Genomic DNA, 24,763 nt, shown 5'->3' with positions numbered 1-24,763 from the left:
CACCACCAACTTCAGCAGTCACCCTATGCTCCTGAGGGGTTGTCCTTGACTCCCTCGCATCAAGCGGCAGATTTCCTTGAGCCAGCCCTGCAAGCCATATACCGTTCAGTATTTAAAAAATAAGGGTGCTATAAGACATTACTTCTAGGTGCAATGCCAGATACTCCAACCAATCACTTCTTCAGACTATGTATGCACTTAAATCTTTGTGGGCCAATTCCCCTTTCAAGAGTGTGCTATTCAAAATTAAAACAGTGAAATTTAACTTTCATTTTTCAATAAGGCATAGCAACAGTTGACAATCGTGCATTTAAAATTAACTCTTTGACTTCATGAAAATAGAAATTGTGATTTTCAGATTTTAATGTGCTCAAATGTAAAACATACATTAAATACCATAGAAGTATACAAAGGACAATTGTTTTTCTAATATATATATATAAGCTTCATTTTAACATGAGGATATTGTGGTTTTGGAACACAAAAAGCTTCTCCTGCACCAGAAGATAGTCAACTCAAATTTGAAAAAAAAAAAATCAATAGGTTACAGAAAATAAGGCTTTAAATACTATTAAAGCACAAAATAGAAGTCACAAATATAAATCTTAAAATATAAATAACGTATTTACATGCGTGCAAAATATAGCAAACATATCAATTTGTCAGTTTAGAATATAACTTTTTACAAATTAGGTACTCTGAACTGTTTTATATCAACTAAGCCGAGACAAAACAATTCCTATACCATTGTAACTGGCCACCCAAAACTAAACAGTTTTGCAATTCAAAGTAGAAAAGTGAGTTCAAATATGCAGCAGCTTGCACGTTAAATAGCTTGTAACTTTCTCAAAGCATCAATATTGGTGTGCAAAGCTATAGCTTTTCTTTGGCTATTATATTCAGTACTGCTTATTCTTACAATTCATTTAAAATTTACTAGAAAAACAGAAGTAAGGTATTAATATATAAATTTAATACTGCAGTGAACAAACACTTGATTGGATGAAGAGTGATATCCAACTAGAACTAAATAAAAACATTTTGGCAGTAATTTATCCAGGGCAAAACATTCTAAAATGCTGCAATTCAGTATGTAGCAGACGTAAATAAATTCTTTTTATGAATGACAGATATCAAGAAAACAAGATTCAAAAATCAAAGAGTCAATATCTTAGGCTACGAAACTTTGGTTTTCGCAATATCAACATTGGTTGTTTAATTGTGGGTTTGTCACCAAATAATTTTGCTTCACTTTCAGTTGTTGGGAATCGACTCTGGTAGATGTCTGGATACTCTTTCTGAAACTAAAAAATTGAAATTAGAAGCAGCAAAGGTTTTTACATCTTAAATAAAAATAGAATTAATAGAAAAAAAACTTTTAGTTTACTAATTCTGTTTTTTTAAAATCCCCCTTTATTAATATATAATCAATTCTTAAGGAGAAGTTAGTGGACGGTTTTGAAAGTTCCTCATTGATTCATAATAGTGGATATGGCTAAGTAAATTGCAATGCTATGTTACTGATACTTATCTGAACCCTATGTAGACCACTGATATATGTAAAACAAAATCAGAATCAACCAATTCATAGGAACCTGATTTTATTACTGCCATTGCAAATCAGGGCCAGGAAGAGAGGAGATGGTTGTATTGACAGACTAGGGAGGACTGAAGTGGCAGATTGGAGCCCAGGAGGGAGGTGGCGGTAGATCAGGGCTGGGAAGGAATTTGCATTTATTGGTACATACAAGTAAATTAACATGTCCTCTTCATGAAATTGCTAGAAAGAAATGCAATAAAATCAGGTCCCTGTCACTGTATTACATATTAAGTGTGTGTATATGAATGGATTAACAACATTATACTTCTGCTTCGAGAGAGAGAGGGAAGTGAGCATGCACATATGTATGTGCAGGAGAGCAAGTGTGTGAGAATACGTGTGTGCATGAATCTAAACATGTATGAGACACACACTTACGTATGTGCGTGCACAACCCCCCTCTCTCCCCCTACTAATCCATGACAATCTCAGGGCATCCGGAAATCAAAAGTTCCCAGGTTGAAAAGTGGGAATTCTTTTATCCCTATTAGTTTTAATTATTGGGTATTTATGCATCTGTTCTGAAATATTTTATTGGTCTTTGGAAAAGTTTTACATGAGTTTTTAAATTATTGGATATTCTATTCATTAGCTGTTTTGAATTATTTTTATCGATATGGTTTTAGAACTATTGATTTTATAAGGAATGGTGATATTTGTTTTTCCATTGTTGCTCTACAAGTCTGGCTTGTTGCAGTTCCAGTTCAGTTTTTATATTTTATCTGAGCTGTCTGTTCTGCATGCGTGATCAAGGTGAGGCTTGTTGTGTGTTCCTATTAGGAGGTGCATTCATGTTTTAGGGACTGGTATATTTGCAGTGTTGCTTTTTCATTGTTAAGTTTGTTGCTATTTGTTTGCTGTGCCATTTTGATATGGAAGATTTACTGTAATTGTAATTCTGTTTTCTTGTGGCTTTGAAGGCCTAATACTATATGGGTGCCAAGTGACTTTTGTGCTTTTTTTGCAGGATTTTTTTATTTGGAACCTCAGCAATGATTGTAAATATTAAGCAAACTTGCTTACCTTGTAATAGGTGTTATCCCAGGACAGCAGGATGTAGTCCTCACATATAGGTGACATTGATGGAGCCCTATGCGGGAAAACTGTCAAAGTTTCTAGAAACTTTTGACTGGCTCTGTGAGGCCACTGAGCATGCCATGATATTCTCTGCCACAGGGGTCTCTCTTCAGTCTCGTATATAGCAATAAGCTTTAGAAAAAAAATAAAATAAAACGTATCAGACCCAACTCCGCGGGGAGGCGGGTGGGTTTCGTGAGGACTACATCCTGCTGTCCTGGGATAACACCTATTACAAGGTAAGCAATTTTGCTTTATCCCAGGACAAGCAGGATGCTAGTCCTCACATGTGGGTGATTAATAAGCTAGAGACCGGGTCATTTTGTAGTGAAGCAACAATGAAGTATTGTTGGTGAAAATGAGGCAGCAGAAGGTCACAGCAGGTTGGATATAGAAGGAGTTGGGATTAAACTGGAAACAAGTTCTTTAAGACAGATTGTCCATAGGCTGAATCCTGTCGTCCTTCTTTATCTAAACAGTAATGAGCTGCAAAGGTGTGAAGAGAACTCCATGTTGCTGCTTTACATATGTCAAGAACTGGCACTGAACGTTAGTGTGCTACTGAGGTTGGCATTGCTCTTACTGAATGTGCCTTTACTCGCCCTTGGAGAGGAAGGCCTGCTTTCTTGAAGCAAAACTGTATGCAATCTGCTAGCCCAGTTGGATAGAGTATGTTTACCCACTGCTTTTCCCGGTTTGTTTGGATCATAAGATACAAAGAGTTGAGTGGATTTCCTGTGGACTGCAGTGCGGTCTAAGTAAAAGGCTAGCGCATTCTTACAGTCCAAGGTGTGTAAGGCCCGTTTCTCCTTGGTGAGAATGAGGCCTTGGAAAGAATGTGGTTAAAACTATGGATTGGTTCAAGTGGAATTCCGTAACTACCTTGGGGAGGAATTTTGGATGTGTACGGAGAACCACTCTGTCATGTAGGAATTTTGTATAGGCTGAGTACGTGACAAGTGCTTGTAACTCACTAACCCTTCTAGCCAATGTAATGGCTATGAGGAAAATGGTCTTTCATTTGAGAAATCTAAGATCACAGGAATTCATGGGTTCAAAAGGAGAATGCATGAGCCTTAAGACAAGATTCAGGTCCCATTCTGTGACAGGTGGCCGAATTAGTGGTTTGAGGTAGGTTAAACCTCTCAAATCTACTGACAAGGGGATGTATGGATATTGGTGCATCTCCCATCTTGTTATGGTAAGCTGAGATTGCACTTAAATGTGCTCTAACAGATGAAGTCTGTAGACCAGAGTCTGAAAGATGACATAAGTAGTCTAGTAGAGAAGTTGTGGGGCAGGAGAAAGGATTGATACTCTTGCCTGCACCACAAAGTAAATCTTTTCCATTTCAAAGAATAGTTCTTGTGTGGAAGGTTTACGTGAAGCTATAAGCACTTGAGATACATTGATTGAAAGATTGAGTGGTTGTAAAATCAAGTTTAACATCCATGCTGTCAGGGATAGGGATTGAAGGTTGGGATGGCGCAACCAACCATGATCCTGAGTTATGAGAGTGGGAGCTACACCCAGGCGAATTGGATCCCTGATCGAGAGGTCTAGAAGTGTGGGAAACCATACTTGCCGAGGCCAATACGGGGCTATGAGGATCATGGACCCTTTGTCCTGTCGTAGCTTCATTAGAGTTTTGGTTATGAGCGGTATCAGAGGATACGTGTATAGAAGGCCTGAGTTCCAAAAGGCGAGCAAAGGCGTCCTTGGCTAGTTGGTGATTCTGTCTGTGCAGAGCGCAGAATTTGTCCACTTTGTGATTCAGGTGTGACGCAAAGAGGTCTATTGTTAGTTGTCCCCAACGTTGAAATATCCTGGTCGCTATTGCAGGATCCAGGGACCATTCATGTGGTTGGAACTGGCGACTGAGTCGATCTGCCACTACGTTGTGAATGCCTGCCAGATAAGTGGCCAGGAGAAACATATTGTGCGTAGGGCCCAGTCCCAAATTTGTGCAACTTGACAAAGGAAATACGAACCCGTACCTTCCTGTTTGTTGATGTACCACATGGCTACTGTGTTGTCCGTTTGGATCAGAACAGTCTTGTGTGAAAGGCAGTCCTTGAACGCATGCAGAGCATAACGTATAGCTCGAAGTTCCAGGAAATTGATTTGAAATGTTGCTTCGAGTTTTGTCCAAGTACTTTGGGTTTGGAGATTGTCTATGTGAGCTCCCCAACCTAAGATGGATGCATCTGTAGTTAACGTTATCTGTGGGACTGGTTGCTGGAAGAGAAGGCCTTTGCGCAACTTGTCATTGTTCACCCACCGAAGTAGAGAAGAACGTAGCTGGTGGGTTACTTGAATTGGAGTGGACAGTGGTTGAATGGCTTGGATCCATTGTGATCTTAAAGTCCATTGGGTTACCCGCATGGCTAACCATGCCATCGGAGTGACATGCACTGTGGAGGCCATGTGGCCTAGTAATGTTAGAAACTGATGAGCTGTTGCTTGTTTCTTTGAATGAATGGAGTTTGCCAGAAGGGAAAGTGTCTCTGCCCGATCCTCAGGTAGATGTTTTTGAGAGGATGGTGTTCAATTCCGCTCTTATGAATTGAAGCAGGTGAAATGGAACTTTTGATAATTGATGAGAAAGCCCATGGAGTGAAGTAGAGTAATTGTTCAACTGAGAGAAGCCAGAGCTCCTTGTTGAGATTGACTTCTGATGAGCCAGTCGTCTACATAGGGAAAAACATGGACACTTTCTTTGTGCAAGTGTGCTGCTATTACTGCCAGACATTTGGTGAATACTCTGGGAGCAGAGGAGAGTCCGAATGGTAGTACTCTGTACTGGAAATGCTGATGACCCACCATGAAGCGCAGGTACTTGCTATGAGGGGGGGGGGGGGGGGGGGGGGGGGAAATTGGAATGTGAGCGTAAGCATCTTGAAGATCCAGAGAACAAAGCCAATCTCCTGTTTGAAGAAGTGGAAGCATGGTGCCTAGAGATAACATCCTGAACTTTTCTTTCTTCAGAAATTTGTTGAGATTTCTGAGGTCTAGGATGGGACATAGGCCTCTGGTTTTCTTTGGAATGAGGAAATAATGGGAATAGAATCCTCTGCCCTGCTGAGTCCGGGGCACTAGCTCTACTGCTCTGGATTTCAGAAGGATGGATAATTCTACTTTCAATTGGGTTATGTGATTGTTTGTTAGAGAAAGATCTGAGAAGAATCTTTTGGAATTGAGAGGAAATTGAGTTGATAACCTCGAGAAATTAGTGCAAGTACCCATTGGTCTGTTATTTGCACCCAATGGTTGTAAAAGGAGGATATTCTTCCTCCTACTGGAAGCTGTGGATGAGGATTGGAGAGATGGCTTTGTTCCCTGGGAAAAATCTCAAAAGCCAGCCGGTTCCATCTGTGGCGGAGGTTGAGGCCTAGCTGCTCTAGGTTGTCTGGCCTGAGGTCTTTGTTGCAGCCTAGATCTGCTCCTAGATGTTGAAAGGTAATACCGCCTCTGTCGGTAGAAGAGTCTTCTAGGTTCTTTCCTTTGAGGCCTATGAGTTGACTGTGTAGCCGGATCCTGTGGAATCAATGAAAGTTGTCGCAGGGTTTGTGTGTTCTTTCAATTGAGCAACCACATCTTGTACCTTGGAACCAAAAAGGTTATTGCCAAGACATGGGAGGTCAACCAATTGTTCCTGGACCTCAGGCCTGAGGTCCGAGGTTTTAAGCCAGGGGTCAGGAACCTATGGCTCTTTTGATGGCTGCATCTGGCTCGCAGACAAATCTTTAATAAAAAAGTAAAAATCTAACAAAATCCCCCACCCTCCTGACACCCCCCTCAAGACCTCCAAAATTAATTTACTACAACCCCTACCCTCCTGACCCCCCCCCCCCAAAGACCTGCCAAAAGTCCCTGGTGGTCCAGCGGGGGTCCAGGAGCGATCTCCTGGACTTGGGCTGTCGGCTGCCAGTAGTCAAAATGGTGTCGTCGGCCCTTTGCCCTTACTATATCACAGGGGCTACCGCCGCCATTGGTCGACCACAGTGGACACGCAAGTGGTAAAATCCCAGACGATGGGATGGGAATCTGTGTTTCATCATTCAATGATAATGGAATCTGTGTAGAAGGCACTGGACCCATCGGTGCTCTCCGTTCCATCGGAGGCAGGGCACCTATCAATGCATTCAGTCTACCTAGTAGCGGTGCGAGCGCTACAGGAATCAATCGGTGACCGGCTCGGGGACCGGGACCGGCGGAGGTTGGAAGCCCTGGAGTGCTTTACAGATGGCCTCTTGAATCATCCAATCCAATTCCTTGTGGAAGCCAGGGGCATGGAACCCCAGCACCGGAGTAGGAGGCAGCATTGGTGTAGCCGGAGGGTCCACCGGTGAAGGTGGAATACCGGATCCCATCACCACTGAAGGTGGGGAATGCCTTGGCGACCCTGTCACAGAAGAGGATGGGGCCTTTGTCGATGGCTCTATCGATGTCGAGGACTTGCCTGGATTGACGGACTGAGCCTTCCGATGCTGGTGCTGACGCTTTTCACGATGTTCTCCTCAGTCCTTTTCCTGAGGAGGCAAAGAGGCTATCAACACTTTTGGAATTGTCTGTACTGGTCGGGCAGCAGCGGTGTCCTGTTGCTGGCGAGAGGTCGACAGCACCGGCTCGGACGACGAAGCTGTAGATGGAGTCAGGGTTTTTAACTGAAAGAGAAAGTCCATTGAGCCTTATGGCCCTTCGGTGTCATTTGGGCACATTTGGTGCAAGTTAGGACATCGTGGTTGGACCCCAAGCACATAACACAGACCCCGTGTGGGTCAGTGATGGACATTGTTAGAGTACAAACAGGGCACAGACGAAAACCCAACGCCATGGCTCTGACAAAATTTAGCTGCGGTGCGGTCAATGGCCAGTAGGCCCCAAAGGGATAACTCGATGGGAATCAATTACAATAAGGGTAAAAGCTTATCTTTCGACCGAGGAGTATAGATATTGATAGGGGGACCCCATGGAGTAGAAGTTTTTGAAAAATTTTGAAAGAAGTTCCGTGAGGAAAATTCCTGTCAGGAATCTGAGAGCTCCTTAACCCGCGTGGCTACTGCTGCGTGGAAAAAAAAAGACTGAAGGGGGACCCCTGCTGGATGCAGGGCCAGTACATTGCTGGGCACGCCCAGTAGGTGCCAGTCAAAGTTCTAGAAACTTTGACAAAAGTGTTCCGGGATTGGGCTCCATCCTGATGTCACCCATATGTGAGGACTACCATCCTGCTTTGTCTTGAGAGAAAGCATTGGACCTTGTCAGATGTCTAAGATTATGTCCTAAATTCTGAAACTTCCTCTGCGCTACAATGACTCCATTGCTAGCCAGGCCATTTGACCCCCAAGAAGTCCATTAATTCTTCTTTGATAATGGTAAGAATCTGATTTGCATTCTTGCTAGGTGAGGACTCAGGTAGGCACTCTAACCTGCATGAAATGGCAGTTACTACCCTGAACGTCTCACTGGACAGTCTGGATGCACCATTTGAAAGTATCTGACATCATATATTATGCTGCTCTGTTTCTCTTGCTCCATATGTGCTGCCAAAATGAATGCCTCTCACAACAAAGTACCGTATTTTCCGGCAAATAAGACTAGTTTTTAACCCCTGAAAATCTTCTCAAAAGTCGGGGGTCGTCTTATAGGGCGAATAATTACCGTATTTTTCGCTCCATAAGACGCACTTTTTTCTCCCAAAAGTGGGGGGAAGATGTCTGCGTCTTATGGAGCGAATATAAAAAAAAAACAAAAAAAAAAAAAAACAAAACCCCTCACCCTCCTGACCCTCCCCCAGATCTGCCAAATTAATTTACTACAACACCCCCCCCCCCCCCCCAAGACCTGCCAAAAGTCCCTGGTGGTCCAGCGGGGGGTCCAGGAGCGATATTCTGGACTTGGGCCGTCGGCTGCCAGCAATCAAAATGGTGTCGATGGCCCAAGTCCAGAAGATCGCTCCCGGACCACCAGGGACTTTTGGCAGGTCTTGGAGGGGTCAGGAGGGTGGGGGGTTGTATTTAATTTGGCAGGTCTTGGGGGGGGGGGTCAGGAGGGTGGGGGTGGGTTTTTTGTTTATCGGCTCGGGCGCAGCAGATAAAAAAAAACCCGATCGGGCCGGACGGAAAAAAAAAAGCCACGATGTGAAGCGGAACCGGAATCAGAATCGATTCCGGTTCCAATTCACTTCTCTATTACTGGTACCTCCTCTGCCTCTCAGATCTCACACATGCACGTCTGCGCCGCTTCACTGCAGTCCTCAGGAGCGAGATCTGAGACAGAGAAGGAGGTACCGGTAATAGGATTCAAGGGTGGGCCAGAAGGATGTGTTACCGCTCTGATAGTCTTAGACAGGGAGAGCTTACCAATCCAAGCAGGATTTGTATACAACAACTAGCCAATCACCGGTAAGGTACATCGCTTGCCGTGATTGGCTGGTTGTTGTATACTGGGTACCACATACAGTATGGTTATGTAGTGACACAGAAGGGTAGTCTTATACGGTGAGTATATCCCAAACTATATTTTAACTGGAAAAGTTGGGGGTTGTCTTATACGCCGGAAAATACGGTATATATACACAACTTGGTTTAAGGGAAGGCAGTGAAAATCCCAGAAGGAAGAAACAGGAGCAGTCACCTTTGGGAAAAATCTGTTCAAGGCTCTTCCTACCTTTTTTTGTCCTCTTGCCTCGGAACCCCTGCTCAACTGAAGGAGTAAGACTAGCCTTTTACCTCAGGAGAACAGACTATACCCAGCCTACAAGGCCTGACCCATAGCATTGGTTTGCTTGCCTACTATCTGCTGTAGACAGAATACTGGCAGGCTGGTGACAGCATGAAGGAATATATGCAGCAACAGTGAGTCTATTGATCTATGTCTCCATCTGCTGTTCTGTATGCACAACCCATTGGTCGTCTGGTCTTCTTGGATGAAGAGCAACTATAAGTTTGTTTATTTAATAAAAACATTAATATCCAAGGTTCTAAGTGGATTACAATAAGAATATTCTTTAAAAAAAAGTCAAACAAAATCAAAAACAAACAATATGAACCACAGCTGAGGTATCAATGCTTCTTGCTATAAAATTCTAACATTGGACAGATGGGTACATAAATACAGCAAGACAATGGAGAAAGAAGATTGCATACTGCCAGAGATCCAGCTCTATGACCTCAACCTTACTGCCCAAAAGCCTGGATGAATAAAAAAAAAATGTTTACTAAATGTTGTGACAGTCCTCACCTCAGGTACTGTGTTCCAAAAAGGGTACTTTCTATAGACAAGCTTCTATTGTGAGTCTCAACTAAGTGAGCTCATCTTATAGAGGAGACATCCAGTAAGTTCTTACCTGAGGACTGCAATTAATATGGAGGCCTATAGATCTTCAGCACAATACTAACACAGATGCATTCAGACCCGAAAGCCTTATGTGAATAGCAGTAGACAAATAGGGCAAGCTTTGAGCCTCCAAATGATCTGCTTTAGGACCATAACACCACAGTTATTACATTGAATAATAGTCATGTTGTCAACTGGTTTCTATGTGGAATAACCATATTATTGTAAAGATATGGAAAAATCCCTCATGTTATCAGGTAATTTGATCAGACAATATCTGATCTATACCCTTGGAAGATTATTCATGAAAAGCAGAACAGTTATGGGAATTAGAGTTGCTTACTTGTAACAGGTGTTCTCCGAGGACAGCAGGAAGTTAGTCCTCACACATGGATGACATCAGATGGAGCCCAGACACGGAAAACTTATGTCAACGTTTCTAGAGCTTTGACTTGCCACACTGGGCATGCCCTACCCAAGTGCCCACGCAGAGTCCCTCTACAGTCTTATAATATAGAATTAGATATAAATCAAAATTAGGAGAAACCCAACTCTGGGGTGGCAAGTGGGTTTCATGAGGACTAACATCCTGCTGTCCTTGAACACCTGTTTTCTCTGAGGACAAGCAGGATGGTAGTCCTCAAACATGGGTGAATCTCTAGCTACAGGCTGCCCCCCGACTTAAAAGGGACCAACAGACACCAAAGCCAGGTCCAACAGGTACAACAACAATGGTGCTGTTGGTATCAGAGGGGAAGGCAGCCTGATCATAAAACAATGGGCCCTAGATGGGAAAGTTGGGTTCTACACCTCAAACAGATTCTGAAGGAAAAACCTGTCGAATTGGCCATCCCTATCCAAGAAATAGTGATATGTTAATGTATGGCGAGAACTCCATGTCACAGCCTTGCAGATCTCCTCTACGGCAACTGCTCATAAGTGGGTCACCAATGCTGCCATGGCTTGGACAGAGCGAGCCTTAACATGACATCCAAGATGTAGTCCCGTCAGGGCATAGCAGAAGGAGATGCAATCTGCTAGCCAATTTGATAGTGACTGCTTGGCAGTGGGAACTTAGGGAGTTCCTGCTTATGCACCCTGTCATGATAAAACTTCATGTAAGCCACTAAGGCCTGGAGCTCGCTGATCCTGCATGCTTAAGTGACTGCCACCAAAAATGACCTTCCAGGTCAGGTACTTCAGGTCACAGGTACATAGTAGCTCAAAAGTAGCTTTCATCAGCTTAGTTAATACCATGTTGAGGTCACAGCGGGAGGCCTTAGGGGAGCCTTCAATTGAAGAAGGCCCACACGAAATGTACAACTATAGGCTGTACAGAGATGGGAGGACACCATTGTGGTATACACCAATTACACTCAGATGAACCCTGATTGAGTTAGTTTTCAATCCAGCTTCCAATAGATGAAGAAGGTAATCAAGCAGTTTTTGTGTGGGGCAGGAGAATGTATCTAGGGCCATCTGCTAACACCACATGGAAAACCTCCTCCACTTCAGTCCATAGGACTTTCTAGTGGAAGGCTTTCTAGACACCAACAGGACCCGAGACATCTTCTGTAAGATCAAGTGGTTGCAAAACTAACCTCTCAACTTCCAGGCTGTAAGCGACAGAGCCTGGAAGTTGGGATGTTTCAACCTGCCTCGATCTTGCGTGATTAGATCTGGGGAAGTCCCCAGTCTGACTGAATGGACAATTCCGGCAGGAGTGGAAACCAGATCTATATTGGCCAATAGGGGGCTTTGTGGATCATAGTCCCCTTGGCCTCACAAAGCTTAATGAGAGCCTTCACTACTAGGGAAAAATCGGAGGATGTGTACAGAAGACCTTCACCCCAATGTTAGACAAGGGTGTTTTGAGGCTGGTTTGCCGTCTGTCCTGTACAGGGAACAGAACTGAGGCACCTTTCTGTTGCAAGGAGATGCAAAGAGATCCAAGTCCGGGTTCCCTCAGAGGCAGAATATCCGAGTCACTACCCTCTGGTTCAGGAATCACTCATGAGGTCCGAAGGTATGACTCAGTCTGTCCACTAACATGTTTTCCATTCTGGCAAGGTACATGGCCCTGAGCACCATTCCATGGTACAGGGCCCATGACCAGATCTGAACTGCTTCTTGACACAGGAGGTATGACCCCATAAATTACCTGCTTGTTGGCATACCACATCACCACTTGGCTGTGTTTGAACCAGGACAACTTTGTTGGATAGCCGATCTCAAAGTCCATAGTGCATACTTGATTGCCTGGAGCTCCAGGAAATTGATTTGGTAACAGCTTTTCTGGGCAGTCCAAAGACCCGAAGTGCTCCATCTTATCAAGACGGAGATGTCGTCTTTTTGGGGTTATCTGGGCATATTTGCGGCAATCCTTGGGCACTTCTTAAAACCAGTCATGATGGGACGAAGCAAACTGGAAGCAAGAACAAAAATTGATGGTGACAGGCGTCAAAGGCTGGCAGGCACCGAAGCACCGCCACGACAGGGAATCAACCGCAAAAGAAAAAAAAGTTACCAAGAAACGTCAAAGAACCTTACTAGGAATACTACGGGGAGGACTGAGGGACCCGTGAATGCAGCAAAGAAAGTCACTTGAAATTTGAAAAAAAGTGGAAAGTTTTACAAATGAGGCTAAAAAGCCAAAGTGAACTCACAATTCACAATGCTGCAGCTCCGTGGAAAAAGAGAGACTGACGAGAGACCCCCATGTGGACGCATGCCTAATGGGGCAAGTCAAAGTTCTAGCTCCATCTGATGATGTCACCCATGTGAGGACTACCATCCTGCTTGCTCTTGGAGAAAAAAGCACACAAAACTAAAAGCTGGGTAATTTATTCAAGAAGGTTAAGCAAGCAAAGATTTTTAAAGCAAGATTTCAAAAACAGTAGCTTACAGAAGCAGAAAATTAGAGCCAGAAACAGTTTTCAAAAGTAGATATTTTTCTTTTAGACCCAAAAAGGAATTTTCTTTGAAATATTTTTCTAGCAAAATGCTAGGGCCAGATAAGAAAAAAATGTTCTTTGTTTCTGATTAAGTGGACAGTTTCCAGATTCTTTAAAAAGTTTTTTTTTCTATTTCTGGTTTATTAGGAAGGTCCTCATTTCTTTTAAATCTGAGTTTCTGATAACCACAATGGTTCTGTGGTCTCCTTTACACAAGCCAGATAATTAACCAAGGCAGTTTTAGACCTCTTACCTGCTTAAGCTTTCTCTTTTTATCTTTAACAGATAAAGTTGTGTCCTTGATAATACTTTCTAAAAGTTCCACAATTGCAGCTTGTGAGGTAGAAACCTTTTGCTCTTCAAACTCTTGAGGGCTTATTTGTTTACAGAAAGAGTAAACTGGCAATGTGGCACTCAATTCTGCCCCTGGATATTTAATCTGAAACAAAGACAAGTAGTTCATTGTCAAATATGCTTTATAAAAAAGTGTTCCTACCATTAAAAAAAAACAAAAAAAAAAAAACACACACTCCAAAATATGAATCAGAACAAATAAGGGGCCTATTTACTAGAGGTTTTTCCCCCATTTTATATCTATGAGAAATGCTTAGTAAATTGGATACTTAGGGGACAAGAAGTTTTGATAACAGCTAGCTGAGACAACATAGGCTATTAGTCCTTGGAAACTAATATCCATGTGGTTTTGATGGTGCACTATCCAAGATCATTTCAATGAGTACCATAGGCGTTTTTTGCAGATTAAAGATTCTTTAGACTTAGAGGGCAACTGTATAAAAACAGTTTGATTATTGCTCATCTGTAAGTAGAAGTATGAGTGCTGTTTCACATCATAAAGTACTTTAAACCACATGAAAGAGGGGCAGCGGTAAGTCAGGTGAAAGCAAAATGGAGATTTTGAAATCTCCATGTACACTTTGTACCTGCTTCCATGTTATGATAAGTCAAGGAATCACAGAAAGATCAGAAACACTGCCAGACTATTTCCTCCACACAAGCAGCTACAGAAACAGATTGTCTCCTGCTGCCTCAATGGCTGCCCAACTTCTCTGCAAGCATTAGTTGTTAGAGCAGTAAATAAATCTGGGCCATTTTACTTGAAGGTTCATATTCAAAAGCATTTAGACAGATAACTCAAACTTATCCGGCTAAGTTAGAAGCATTCTGGGGTGTAACTAGGAGGAAGCTGAATCAGCCGACTAAGTTATCCAGCTAACTGACATTCAAAGATAGCCGGCAAAGTCTGGTCAGGCCAAAGAGCTGTCCTAAAGTTAAAAGGATAAAGTTAGCCAGTTATATTCAATAGTGCAGCTGCACTATTGAATATACCTCCAAAGTCAGCCGGATAAGTTTATCTTGCTAACTTTGCTATGCAGCAGTGACTGATATGGACCTCCTAATGTCTTAAGTATCCAATTAGTCCAATTAGATCTGCCCAGAAGGCCCACTTCTGATTCTGTGCCCTAGTGATGCAAAAATGCAGGAGCCTTGAAATAAGACCTTGGCATGTGTTGTATCAAACTCTGGAATGCAGTTACTCAAGAAACCCATTGATAGATGAATATCTAAGTTTATGAAAGCAGGTGAAGACTTGCTTGTTTATGTATGTTTTTAAAATCAATTTGATCTAGGAGATTGTTTAATTCTGATTGAATTAACAGGTCACTAATCTGTTCCCATGGAATACTTTGGCATTAAAATTAGAATTAAGGTTAAAAACTTTGAAAATTGAATGTTAAATTGTGAAACTATTGCTACATTTTTGTTGATTTTTAAAAAATTTTTTTATTTTTTTTTATTGCTCTTATGTATTTTATTTTTTGGGCTGATTATGTCTTGTCTGTTTTCAGGGGGTTTTAATATTGTGCCTTAAAATGTAAGGGTACCAAATTACAGCAATAATTAACCCCACAAAAAGATCTACAAGAAAATTTTCAAAAAGGTGTTTCATGCACAAAATTACCTTGTATCTGCATATGTTTAATGTACACTCAAACAAGTGATTTTAAAAACAGAGTACATGCAAACTCAAAGGAAAGAAAGTGCATACAAAGTGGGTGTGTGTTAAGGGCATGGTCTGGATGTTCGCATGTATTTTGCTATTTTATAATATATGCAAATATGTCAACAAGAATACCAAATGCTTTTTAACACACCAAAATCAAACGTCCATTGTCATTGTGGATAAGATGTTTGGCGTGCTGGCTTCTCATGGTGAATGGAAAGGGCAGTTTACTAGTAGTACAGGGAGTGTGTCTGGGGTGCTAATTGGGAAATTGTCATCCTTATCCATGTTTGGCATGTTTATGTTTTTTGGGATTTGTCATCCTGTCTGATCCAAGGTTTGCTTCTATTCTTTGGGATGGGGAGCCTTTCAGTGGATGTCACAGCATTTCTGAGTGTGTGCGCATGTGACTGGGTGGGGGGCTGGATAATAGTGACAACGTGAAAGATAAAATGGAGTACTATAAATCTTGTGGATACGTGGCGCAATGTTTCAAAAGGGGGGAGAGAATGGTGGAGGAGAAGGAACCACTTAGAGTACACAGAATTGGGTCAGTTTTTGGATCAGTCTGAGAAGTCTTGCACTGGTTCAGGTACAACAAGGAAACCATAATATACCTATACCAGCAATTAGAGCAGGATCTACACCCTTTTGCTCAGAGAAGCCATGCTTTGCCAGTACACTTCAAGGTCACTACAGCAAAGGACAGATTTTGGGGTGGGTGATTGCCCAGAGCAGTGGTTCTCAACCTTTTTTCTGTCTGGACACACCTGACAGATGGTTCTCACATGCGTGACACACTGACCCATGATCGTCACGGGGCTAGATGTAAAAGTACAGTTTGCATCCACGGGAACCCCCCTGACCCACAATAATGGATGTAAAGCAGAATTATGACATTCCCCATACAACTCACCCTACAAAAAAGATATTCTGGTTCTGGTGTCATCTCAGTAACAGCAACTCAAACTCCTTCTACTTCCAGGCTCAATAGCCCTACTTATGAAAAGACAGCAGTTTACCACCAATGCATGTCCTCTTGAGAAAACACTACAAATAAGACTGATAAAACTCTTACATGCTAGTAAAATATCTCATCTCGGTAACAGACACAGAACCGACCTAACACTCCCAGGATCCGTAGTAATGCACATAAACTAATCCGCACAGTTACACCTGTATTATGGAATACACCCAAACAGGAGCAACCCTTTCTATGAAAAGGCAACACTACAAATATTACATCAGACCCTAAACACCAATACACCTCTTATTAGGAAAACAGAACTAACAAGCAGCTATAGATCCCCAAACAGAAATAATTGTAAAACTATACTAATAAGCAGAATAAATGTTTCTAAACAGCTATGAACAGAACATCCAACAATTAAAAACTCATAAAAACTATTAAAAATTCTCCAAACACTAATAAAATATTTCAAAAAAAAAAAAAAAAAAAAAGCAGACACAACATAATATTAAATAATTAAAATGGCAGTCAATCAAGAAAAATAAACTTAAAAAGCCACCTTTACTTACCCCCTCCAGCAGCTCTCCTACTCCTCTTCCATGCAGGCCGTAGCACACAGCAGAAGCAGCAGTAGAGGCTAAGCTCTATACTCATGGACCTCTTCCTTGGTGCCCATGTCTCACACACACACACCATACCAGTCATGCCCCCATGACCAGTTTCTGTCTCTCACACACCAATCATCTCCCAGTCTTTGAAACACCCACCAGTCACCTTCCTGAACAGTTTCTCTCATGCCATACACACACACAGGCTTCCCGCTCCCGTGTTCTACTTACATATACATCACTTTCTCTGTCTCACACACACTCACCAGTCTCTCACTCCCTTGCTTGTTCTCTCCACATGCACAGGCTTCTCATTCCCATAATCACTTTGTCTCACTCACACACACACACCCACCCACCAATCACCTGATCTCTCTCATGCATACACACACAGGCTTCCCACTCCCATGCTGTGTCATACAGGCTTCTCACTCCCATGCTGTATCACACACACCCAGGTTTCTCACTCCCATGCTCACTCTTCACATGCACAGGTTTCTCATTCCCATAATCACTCTCACACACACACAATCACCTGATCTCTCTCATGCATACACACACAGGCTTCCCACTCCCATGCTGTGTCATACAGGCTTCTCACTCCCATGCTGTATCACACACACCCAGGTTTCTCACTCCCATGCTCACTCTTCACATGCACAGGTTTCTCACTCCCATAATCACTCTCTCACACACACACAATCACCTGATCTCTCTCATGCATACACACACAGGCTTCCCACTCCCATGTTCTTTCAGATATACAGGCTTCTCACTCCCATGCTGTGTCATACAGGCTTCTCACTCCCATGCTGTGTCACACACACCCAGGTTTCTCACTCCCATGCTCACTCTTCACATGCACAGGCTTCTCATTCCCATAATCGCTCTCACACACACCAGTCACCTGATCTCTCATGCATACACACACAGGCTTCTCACTCCCATGCTCACTTCACATGCACAGGTTTCTCATTCCCATAATCACTTTCTCTGTTACACACACATACATACACACACCAGTCTCATTTCCATGCTCGCTCTCCACTGCACAGGCTTCTCATTCCCTGAATCACATTCTCTCTCTCATATTCACACACACCAGTCTCTCTCTCATGCATGCACACACACACACACACACACAGGCTTCTCACTCCCATGCTTTCTTTCACACCCCCCCCCCCCCCCCAGGCTTCTTACGCCCATGCTCTCACATACCCAGATTTCTCACTTCAATGCTTTTTCTCTCTCTCACACATACACATCAGTCATCTCCTTGAGCAGTCACTTTCATTGTCTCTCACATATACACACACACACACATCAGCTCTGACCAGTTTCTCTCACTCACACACACATGCTCTCGATCAAATACATTCTCTCACTTACACAGAGGCTCTCAATCACACGCAGGCTGGCTGCTTCTCTCACTCACTTCCTCTTCCCCGCCCCTCCCCGAGCACAAATGGTAGCTGCCGCAGCCTCCTCCAGCCCCCGCAGGCCAAGAAAGAAGAATCCCATCGACCGCGGGAGGCTGTCTCTTTTCCCGATTACCGGCTGCTTTGATTGCTCGGGGGCCGATGCTGCTGTCGCCGCTATTTTCCCATGCGGCACGGCTCTTCTTCCCGCGCACCGCGTATCACTTCCTGTTCCGGGTCACGGATGCCACAGCTTTTTTTTTTTTTGCACCGCTGCTGTTCCGCTGGGCTTGAACGTGCTGTTAGCCCGGCGGCAACGGCAGCAGGGAAGAAAGAGCAGCGGGAGAGTCCGGGAACACGCGACACCCTGGAGTGTCGCGACACACCGGTTGAGAACCGCAAGCTGGGGGACATCCTAGGTACCACCACCCATCCCACAGCAGATCCCATCCTGCTGCAGCCAAAGAGAGGTTTGGTTGTCTCCATACTACCATGGAGGATACAATCCTGTTGTGGCCAAAGACAGGCCTATTGATCATCAGTTGGGGGATGGTGGTAGGGGTGGTGGGGAGCTTTTAACCCAGGGTGCCATTTGTCCAAAATATGGCCCGGACTATAGCCTGGCCTTTTTGCCCCCAAAAGAAAATACTTATTGAAAGAGAGACATAATTAAACAGGACTGAGTCCCCAGTTCTCCCAGCTTGGTTTTTTTTTTTTTTTTTTAATTGCCACCAGCACCTCCCTGCCATCTATACACACACACACACGTCTCAAGACACATCAGTATCTTTCCCACATAGCAGACAGCAACTATACCAAAGCATGACCACTTCTAGCAAATTGCACATTTCCCCTTAGTTTTGGGGGCTATTACTTAGAGGCATGTGCCTATAAGTCAAAGGAACCATCTGCAATTGTAAGAGCTTCCATGTCCTCAATAGGCAGGTGGTCTGTAATGCCAAGGGGATCATCATGGACGTACTGCCCAGGTTTCCACTGTCCTGTCACAATGCCTACATTCTCTCAGTCAGGAATGCATGACCACTTCTAAGCTGGCCACAGAGTTTAGCTTATAGTATGTATGCTGTTCTCAGTATAACTCTGCATCTAACCTCCGTTGTCCTCTCTCCCTCCATCTCTAGGTAGTCTTATTGCTTTCCCCCAGCAGGAGGCTTGCTCTAAACTCTACCATGGTTCAGCCTCACAGCAGACCTGCTTGGAATCTCTCTTTAGCTTTCATCCCAACAGGTGACAGAAGTTATTTATGTAAAACCCAGCTCATAAGCCCCCTAGAACACCCACAGACTGCAGCAGATGAATGCTACAACAGAGCTCACAGGCAGACCAAGATAGTCATTGAGAGAACTTTTGGCCTACTCACAACATGTTTCCACTGCCTGCAGAGATTGGGGGATGGCTTATGACATTTTTAGCCTGCTGCATGCTCCATAAACCTGGCCAAAACCAGAAGACTGCCTCTTCCAGAAGGGCACAGTGCTCAAGAGAAAGAGGAATGGGAGAAGACAGCACAGACTGCATTTATTAACATGTAAAAGGCGATATATGTGCAAAGCACATGCAATTTTTCCTGGGATATCCTCTACTGTTGGGGAGGGGGCCTCAAATAGCTTTGACTGCCTTATTCTGGAAGCCATGGACACAGAAGGCAGTGGCAAGGGGTGAAAACTGCAGGAAGGCACTAAAGACGAGAGAAGCTCCTATGAGGTGAGGTTTGGGGGGCTAGAGGAAGGACTGCAGCTCTGGTGTGTTATACCTGAGGGTGTGGCGGATAAGGACATTCCCTTGGGTGCAAAAATAGGTGAACAAACCAGAGAACCTATATCCGATATACAACATATTTCATCGGATAGAGAAAGTACACATCTGTGCTGCAGCACAGACAAAGACTGAGAGGCTTGCAAGGCAATGCGCCCACAGGAATGCCTGTACATGTTCAGCAGCAAAAGCTCTGAGCTAAGGAGATGTGTCAATCCTATGTTGTCTGATGTCACCCTTGTGTCATGGCTAATTCAGCTGTTAGTCAACAGAGAATCTGTTAAGTCAGATTTAAAAAGTTGTCTATAGTTTGAAATATTTACAAAATTTCACTTTTCTCTTTTTAGCCTTTCTGAAAAGAAGGTGGCTTGACATCGCCATGTCTGTATGTGCACATTTCTCCCTCATACCTAGCTGCGTGTCCTATCCACATGACATTTTTAGGATGTCGGGGGGGGGGGGGGGGGGGGGGGGGGCTAAGATGATTGTTATTGGGTACTTTGTTTGAATCCACACACATGCACAGATGGGCAACTGTTTCAGAAAGTAGGATCTTTTAGTTGTGTGTAGAACTTTTTTTTTTTTAACTTAATGTAGAAGGAACTTATAGGAACAAATGTTTATGTCCCCAAAGCTTATTTACAGCAGGAAACGAAGTCATTAAGAAAGCCTATGTTATCCAAATGTTATTGAAAGAGACAATAGGAAAGTTCTTCTGACAGACACTCTTAAGAGCTAGGAGGTTGGCACAAGGAATTAGCACTATCGCCATGCATTTTCAAGAGGAAAGTTTGAGTTCCTGTTTATTCTTTAGAGAGATTGGGTATGTAGTGGTGCTGCATAACCTTTACTTATATTGCTTTGTTGGAAAAATATGGGGAACAGAGTAAAGGGATCACAAGCTAAGAATTCCATCAGTTTATGGCCCAGAAAAATGGAAAGATAGGGCTGGGATGAGTAGTTTTAGAAAAATCATGGCCTGATGTCAATCACCAATCATTCCCCTAGTTCTGTTGGGATAGATCCCAGATATGTCCAAACAGTACAAAGAGGTGGCAGTTCTGTATAGAAAAAAAATTTTTTTCATAGCTTGTGGGACAGGGAATGGGGTAAAGGACAATTTTAAACAATTATTTGGATTTTTTAGGATTAGTTGAGTAAGATGCAAACAAGCTGTTAAAGATACACTGATAATTTCTTTTCTACAATACCACCTCTTACCTGAACTTTTTTCAGATATTCTATATGATCCTGCACTGCATTAGCCAAATAAACTGGCACCTGCAGAATTTCCTGATGATGATCCATTAGGAAAGAAACTAATCTTGTAGCAAGCAGCTCATCAAGATCTACTTCTTCTGCACAGCATAACACACATCGAGAAAAAGTTTGAATCATCTGAAAATGTTTTAACAAATGGATAGAATGAAACCAAATTCAAAGAGAAAAAACACATTTCAGATTCTATATACTACATCAATAACAGGGCAATTACAAATGGCATTTAGATAGAGTTGCTTACTTGTAACAGGTACTCTCCTAGAACAGTAGGATGTTAGTCCTCACATGCGGGTGACATCAGATGGAGCCTGGCATGGAAAACTGTCAGTTTCTAGAACTTTGATTAGGTACATTGAGCATGCCACTATCCAGTGGGGTCCCTCTTCAGTCTCGTAACATTGTTTTATTTTTTTGTTAATTCTATTAGAAACCCAATTCCATGGGGTTTGCAAGGACTGAAGCGCTCCCTGCCTGGAAGGACTCTTGATGAGTCAGTCATCCATAGAGGGAAACATTCACCTCACTGCCTTCAGATGCACAGCTACCACCACAAGGCATTTTGTGAAAATGTGGGGCATGGAATGCTAGCCTGAAGGGCAGTACTTGGTACTGAAAATGACACTCGCCTACTAAAAACCAGAGGTACCGCTGGTGGGCATGGGCAATCCCTATGTATGTGAGCATAGGCATCCTGTAGCTCGAGGGAGGAAAGCCAGTCTCCTCAGTGTAGGAGGGAGAATAGGCACCCAGCGAGACCATCTTGAACTTTTCTCGCATGAGGAATTTGTTCAAAGTCCTCAAGTCCAAAATTGGGTGAAGGTCTTCTGTTCTTTGGGATGAGGAAATACGAGTAGAAGCCGCTTCCCTGTTGACCGGGAGGAATGTGTTAGACTGCTCTGGCTATTGGAAGGGCAGAGAGCTCTTTGAGAAGTATTTCCCAATCTCTGGAAGAACTCCAAAATGGGCAAGGTGGAGAGTCCAGCGATGTCTCCTGGGAGCACAACCTGTACCCCCAGCGGATGGAGAGGACCCACTGGTCCGAGGTAATGACTCCAATGGTTTGCGAAGGATGTGAATCGACCTCTGACTGGAGGGTCACCCGCTGGCTGTACCCGGCACAGATAGATATCTGTGGAGTTTGCCTCGAGCCCTTGGTGTCAATGTCTCGTTGGTATAGGGCTGCTTCAGGGGCTTAGCGAACAAAGCTGGCGCCTTTCTGAGCTTGGAGCCATGAGAGAAAAGTGACTGATGCTGGTGCTTCCTGGATTTTCCCTGGTGCTCGGCCCAGTCTTTCCTTGGTGCCGAGGACAATGGCAATGATCCAGACCTAGAAAGAGAAGAAATCAATACAGTATGATCCCCAGCACCTAGCTGGTGAATTTGCGAGGGAGAGGACAAGACTGACCGGATATCTCCGGAGTCTTCCTTGCAATGCAGTGTTGATGCCCTCGATACCAAGGGAACAGATTTCCTGGTGCCAAACAACTTGTCCATTTTATCCAGGCCTGCTCAATGACCCATGGGAATCATCTGAGCACAAAAAGAACAGCCATGCACATCATGCAATGTCCTAGGCACAAGACGCAGACCTCGTGGGGGTCTGTGACGGACATGGTCCGAGGGCACTGGGGACAGCGGTGGAACCTGAAGGACGCCATAGAGAAAAATAACCGCCGAGCGGTCGGTAGCCACCAGGGAACGGCACAGTCTGTAACAGACCATGAAGAATGTGATTTACTTAAAGAGCATGAGCTCCACAACTGTGAGGCACTAGCTCCGTGGAAAAGAAGAGACTGAAGAGGGGCCCCACATGGATAATGGAATGCTGGGCATGCTCAGTGTGCCTAGTCAAAGTTCTAGAAACTTTGACAGAAGTTTTCCATGCCAGGCTGCCTCTGATGTCATCCACATGTGAGGACTACCATCTTGCTTGTCCTAGGAGAATAACCTAAATGATTGGTGAAATACACTTTAAAAAAAAAAAGTGTAAAATGGAAAAATGTTAACTATGAATATGATAGTAAATGCTGTATAAAACAGATCTAAAAACTCATACCATAACTAAAGTTTAATATCTAATCCTAATTAAGTTTTCATATCTAGTCCAATTAGAAAAAGTACATCTTACAATTTTCTCATGTTCTGAGCAGCTTTATACTCCTCTGGGTTTACAGCTTAAAATGGAACCTGCCCCCAAAAGGCATTGTAAAAAGCTTTTAGTCACGGCTACATGATTTTCCCCCACTTTTTTTTTCCCTTTTCCATTATAACAGTTTTCTTGTTCAGAGACAGACTGCAATTTATTTTGGAGTTCAGTACAAGTATATCTGCGCCCATCAGAAGGTGTTACACTGGAGCACTGGGTTTTCAGGTGCTATAAATGTTTCCTCTGCAATGTCCATAGACCCTTCTGGTTAGAGGATCAGGAGTCAGGTCATGGAATCAAATCCCGTTTCCTGAAGTATATAATGCTGCTGCTGGGTCTTATAAATGTAGGTTTATTTAATATAGTTCTATTGCCAAACAGTATTTAAAAAAAACAAAATTGTTTGATATTAACAGCCAGTGAAAGTTTTTTTTTTAGTAAAGGAATTCCTTACCAAAGATCTAGTTCCCATTGCATCATGCAGTCGTGGCATATCAACATTTTGACTGATTCGAGCAATCATACGCATTAGAAGCTGAAGCTTTCTACGATTTGGTGGTGGAAGCAGCAAACAGCAAAGCTGCAATGCTTCTATGGCAACACTCTCTAAATGAGGCTGCAGCAGACCTAGAAGTTAGAAGATTCTCAGTACAGACTTAGTATAAAAAGGTGTTAAAGCTATTTAGTTAAAATAAACAAACACCTATAAAAACCATGTATCAACATTGTTGTGGCTTGATATTCAGCATTTTGCCAAAATGCTTATATTTTAACTTGGAAGAAAGGGTTGTATACTCAGATTTCACACATTTCAAAAATATCAGTGCAGCAGTTTGAGATGGATGAGTTTTAATAAAAGGTAAAAGAAAATCTGCCAACTCAAAAACCTAAAGTATTTTTGTGCTTGCTGTTAGAGATCAACCCCAGTTACTGAAAGTGTTAGCATTTAAGAAATTTTAGATTTGAAATTTGTCCTATACAGACAAGAAAAATACTGTTCCCATATCAGCACACAGAACTACACATGGCATCTGGCAGTGCCAAGAAAAGCTATTTCAGAAAAAATTGTTTGAAAAACAAGGCATTTCAACTGTTCTTTAGATGTTTATTATTCTAATTATCTCAATTGTTCAATTGTAAAGCACCATTGCTATCCATTATGTTAAATGGAAACTGATGTGATGTTACTAAACGAATTTAGATATAAAAAAGCTGCAAATAAAATACATTTCCTAAATTAAGTTTCTATGTTTTCTCAGTGGTTGAAATACGCATAAAATCATGCCATGCAGTGCACATGCACAAAGTTTTAAATCTGGTCCAATGTTTCCAGTTAATGGACAGTCATTTCTATAGCAACAATGGCGCTTGCTAATAACTTTGTTCAAAGAGTTGCCTTAAAGATTGGCCTTCTAGGATTCCCAGGCCAACATTCCTACTGAAGTTGATTTCCTGAGTGTCATGTTCACGAACAGAACACTAGTGATACTGCCTCATGAACGATGGACATTTCTTCTTAAAAAGGGCACTTGCTTATAATCACTCAGGTATCTACAGTACCTGAATGTAATC

At 43.0% G+C, this 24,763-nt stretch overlaps 1 protein-coding gene across 2 annotated transcripts in view; it reads right to left on the bottom strand.

Annotated features, from left to right (window-relative positions):
* Positions 1-322: 322 nt before the first annotated feature.
* Positions 323-24,763, bottom strand: part of DEPDC1 (DEP domain containing 1) — a 55,801-nt gene continuing 31,360 nt past the window's right edge. For both annotated transcript variants that reach the window (XM_029618599.1, XM_029618600.1), the window contains exons 9-12: positions 23,646-23,818; positions 20,986-21,162; positions 13,223-13,408; positions 323-1,304 (exon numbers count right to left, since the gene is read on the bottom strand). In XM_029618599.1, the coding sequence (XP_029474459.1) occupies positions 1,164-1,304; positions 13,223-13,408; positions 20,986-21,162; positions 23,646-23,818 (677 nt within the window). In that variant the 3' untranslated portion in view covers positions 323-1,163. The remainder of the gene's footprint in view (positions 1,305-13,222; positions 13,409-20,985; positions 21,163-23,645; positions 23,819-24,763) is intronic.

This window comes from Rhinatrema bivittatum, chromosome 10 (genome assembly GCF_901001135.1).
Source record: "Rhinatrema bivittatum chromosome 10, aRhiBiv1.1, whole genome shotgun sequence".
Classification (NCBI taxonomy): Eukaryota; Metazoa; Chordata; class Amphibia; order Gymnophiona; family Rhinatrematidae; genus Rhinatrema; species Rhinatrema bivittatum.
This window is presented reverse-complemented; position numbering and strand designations above follow the sequence as displayed.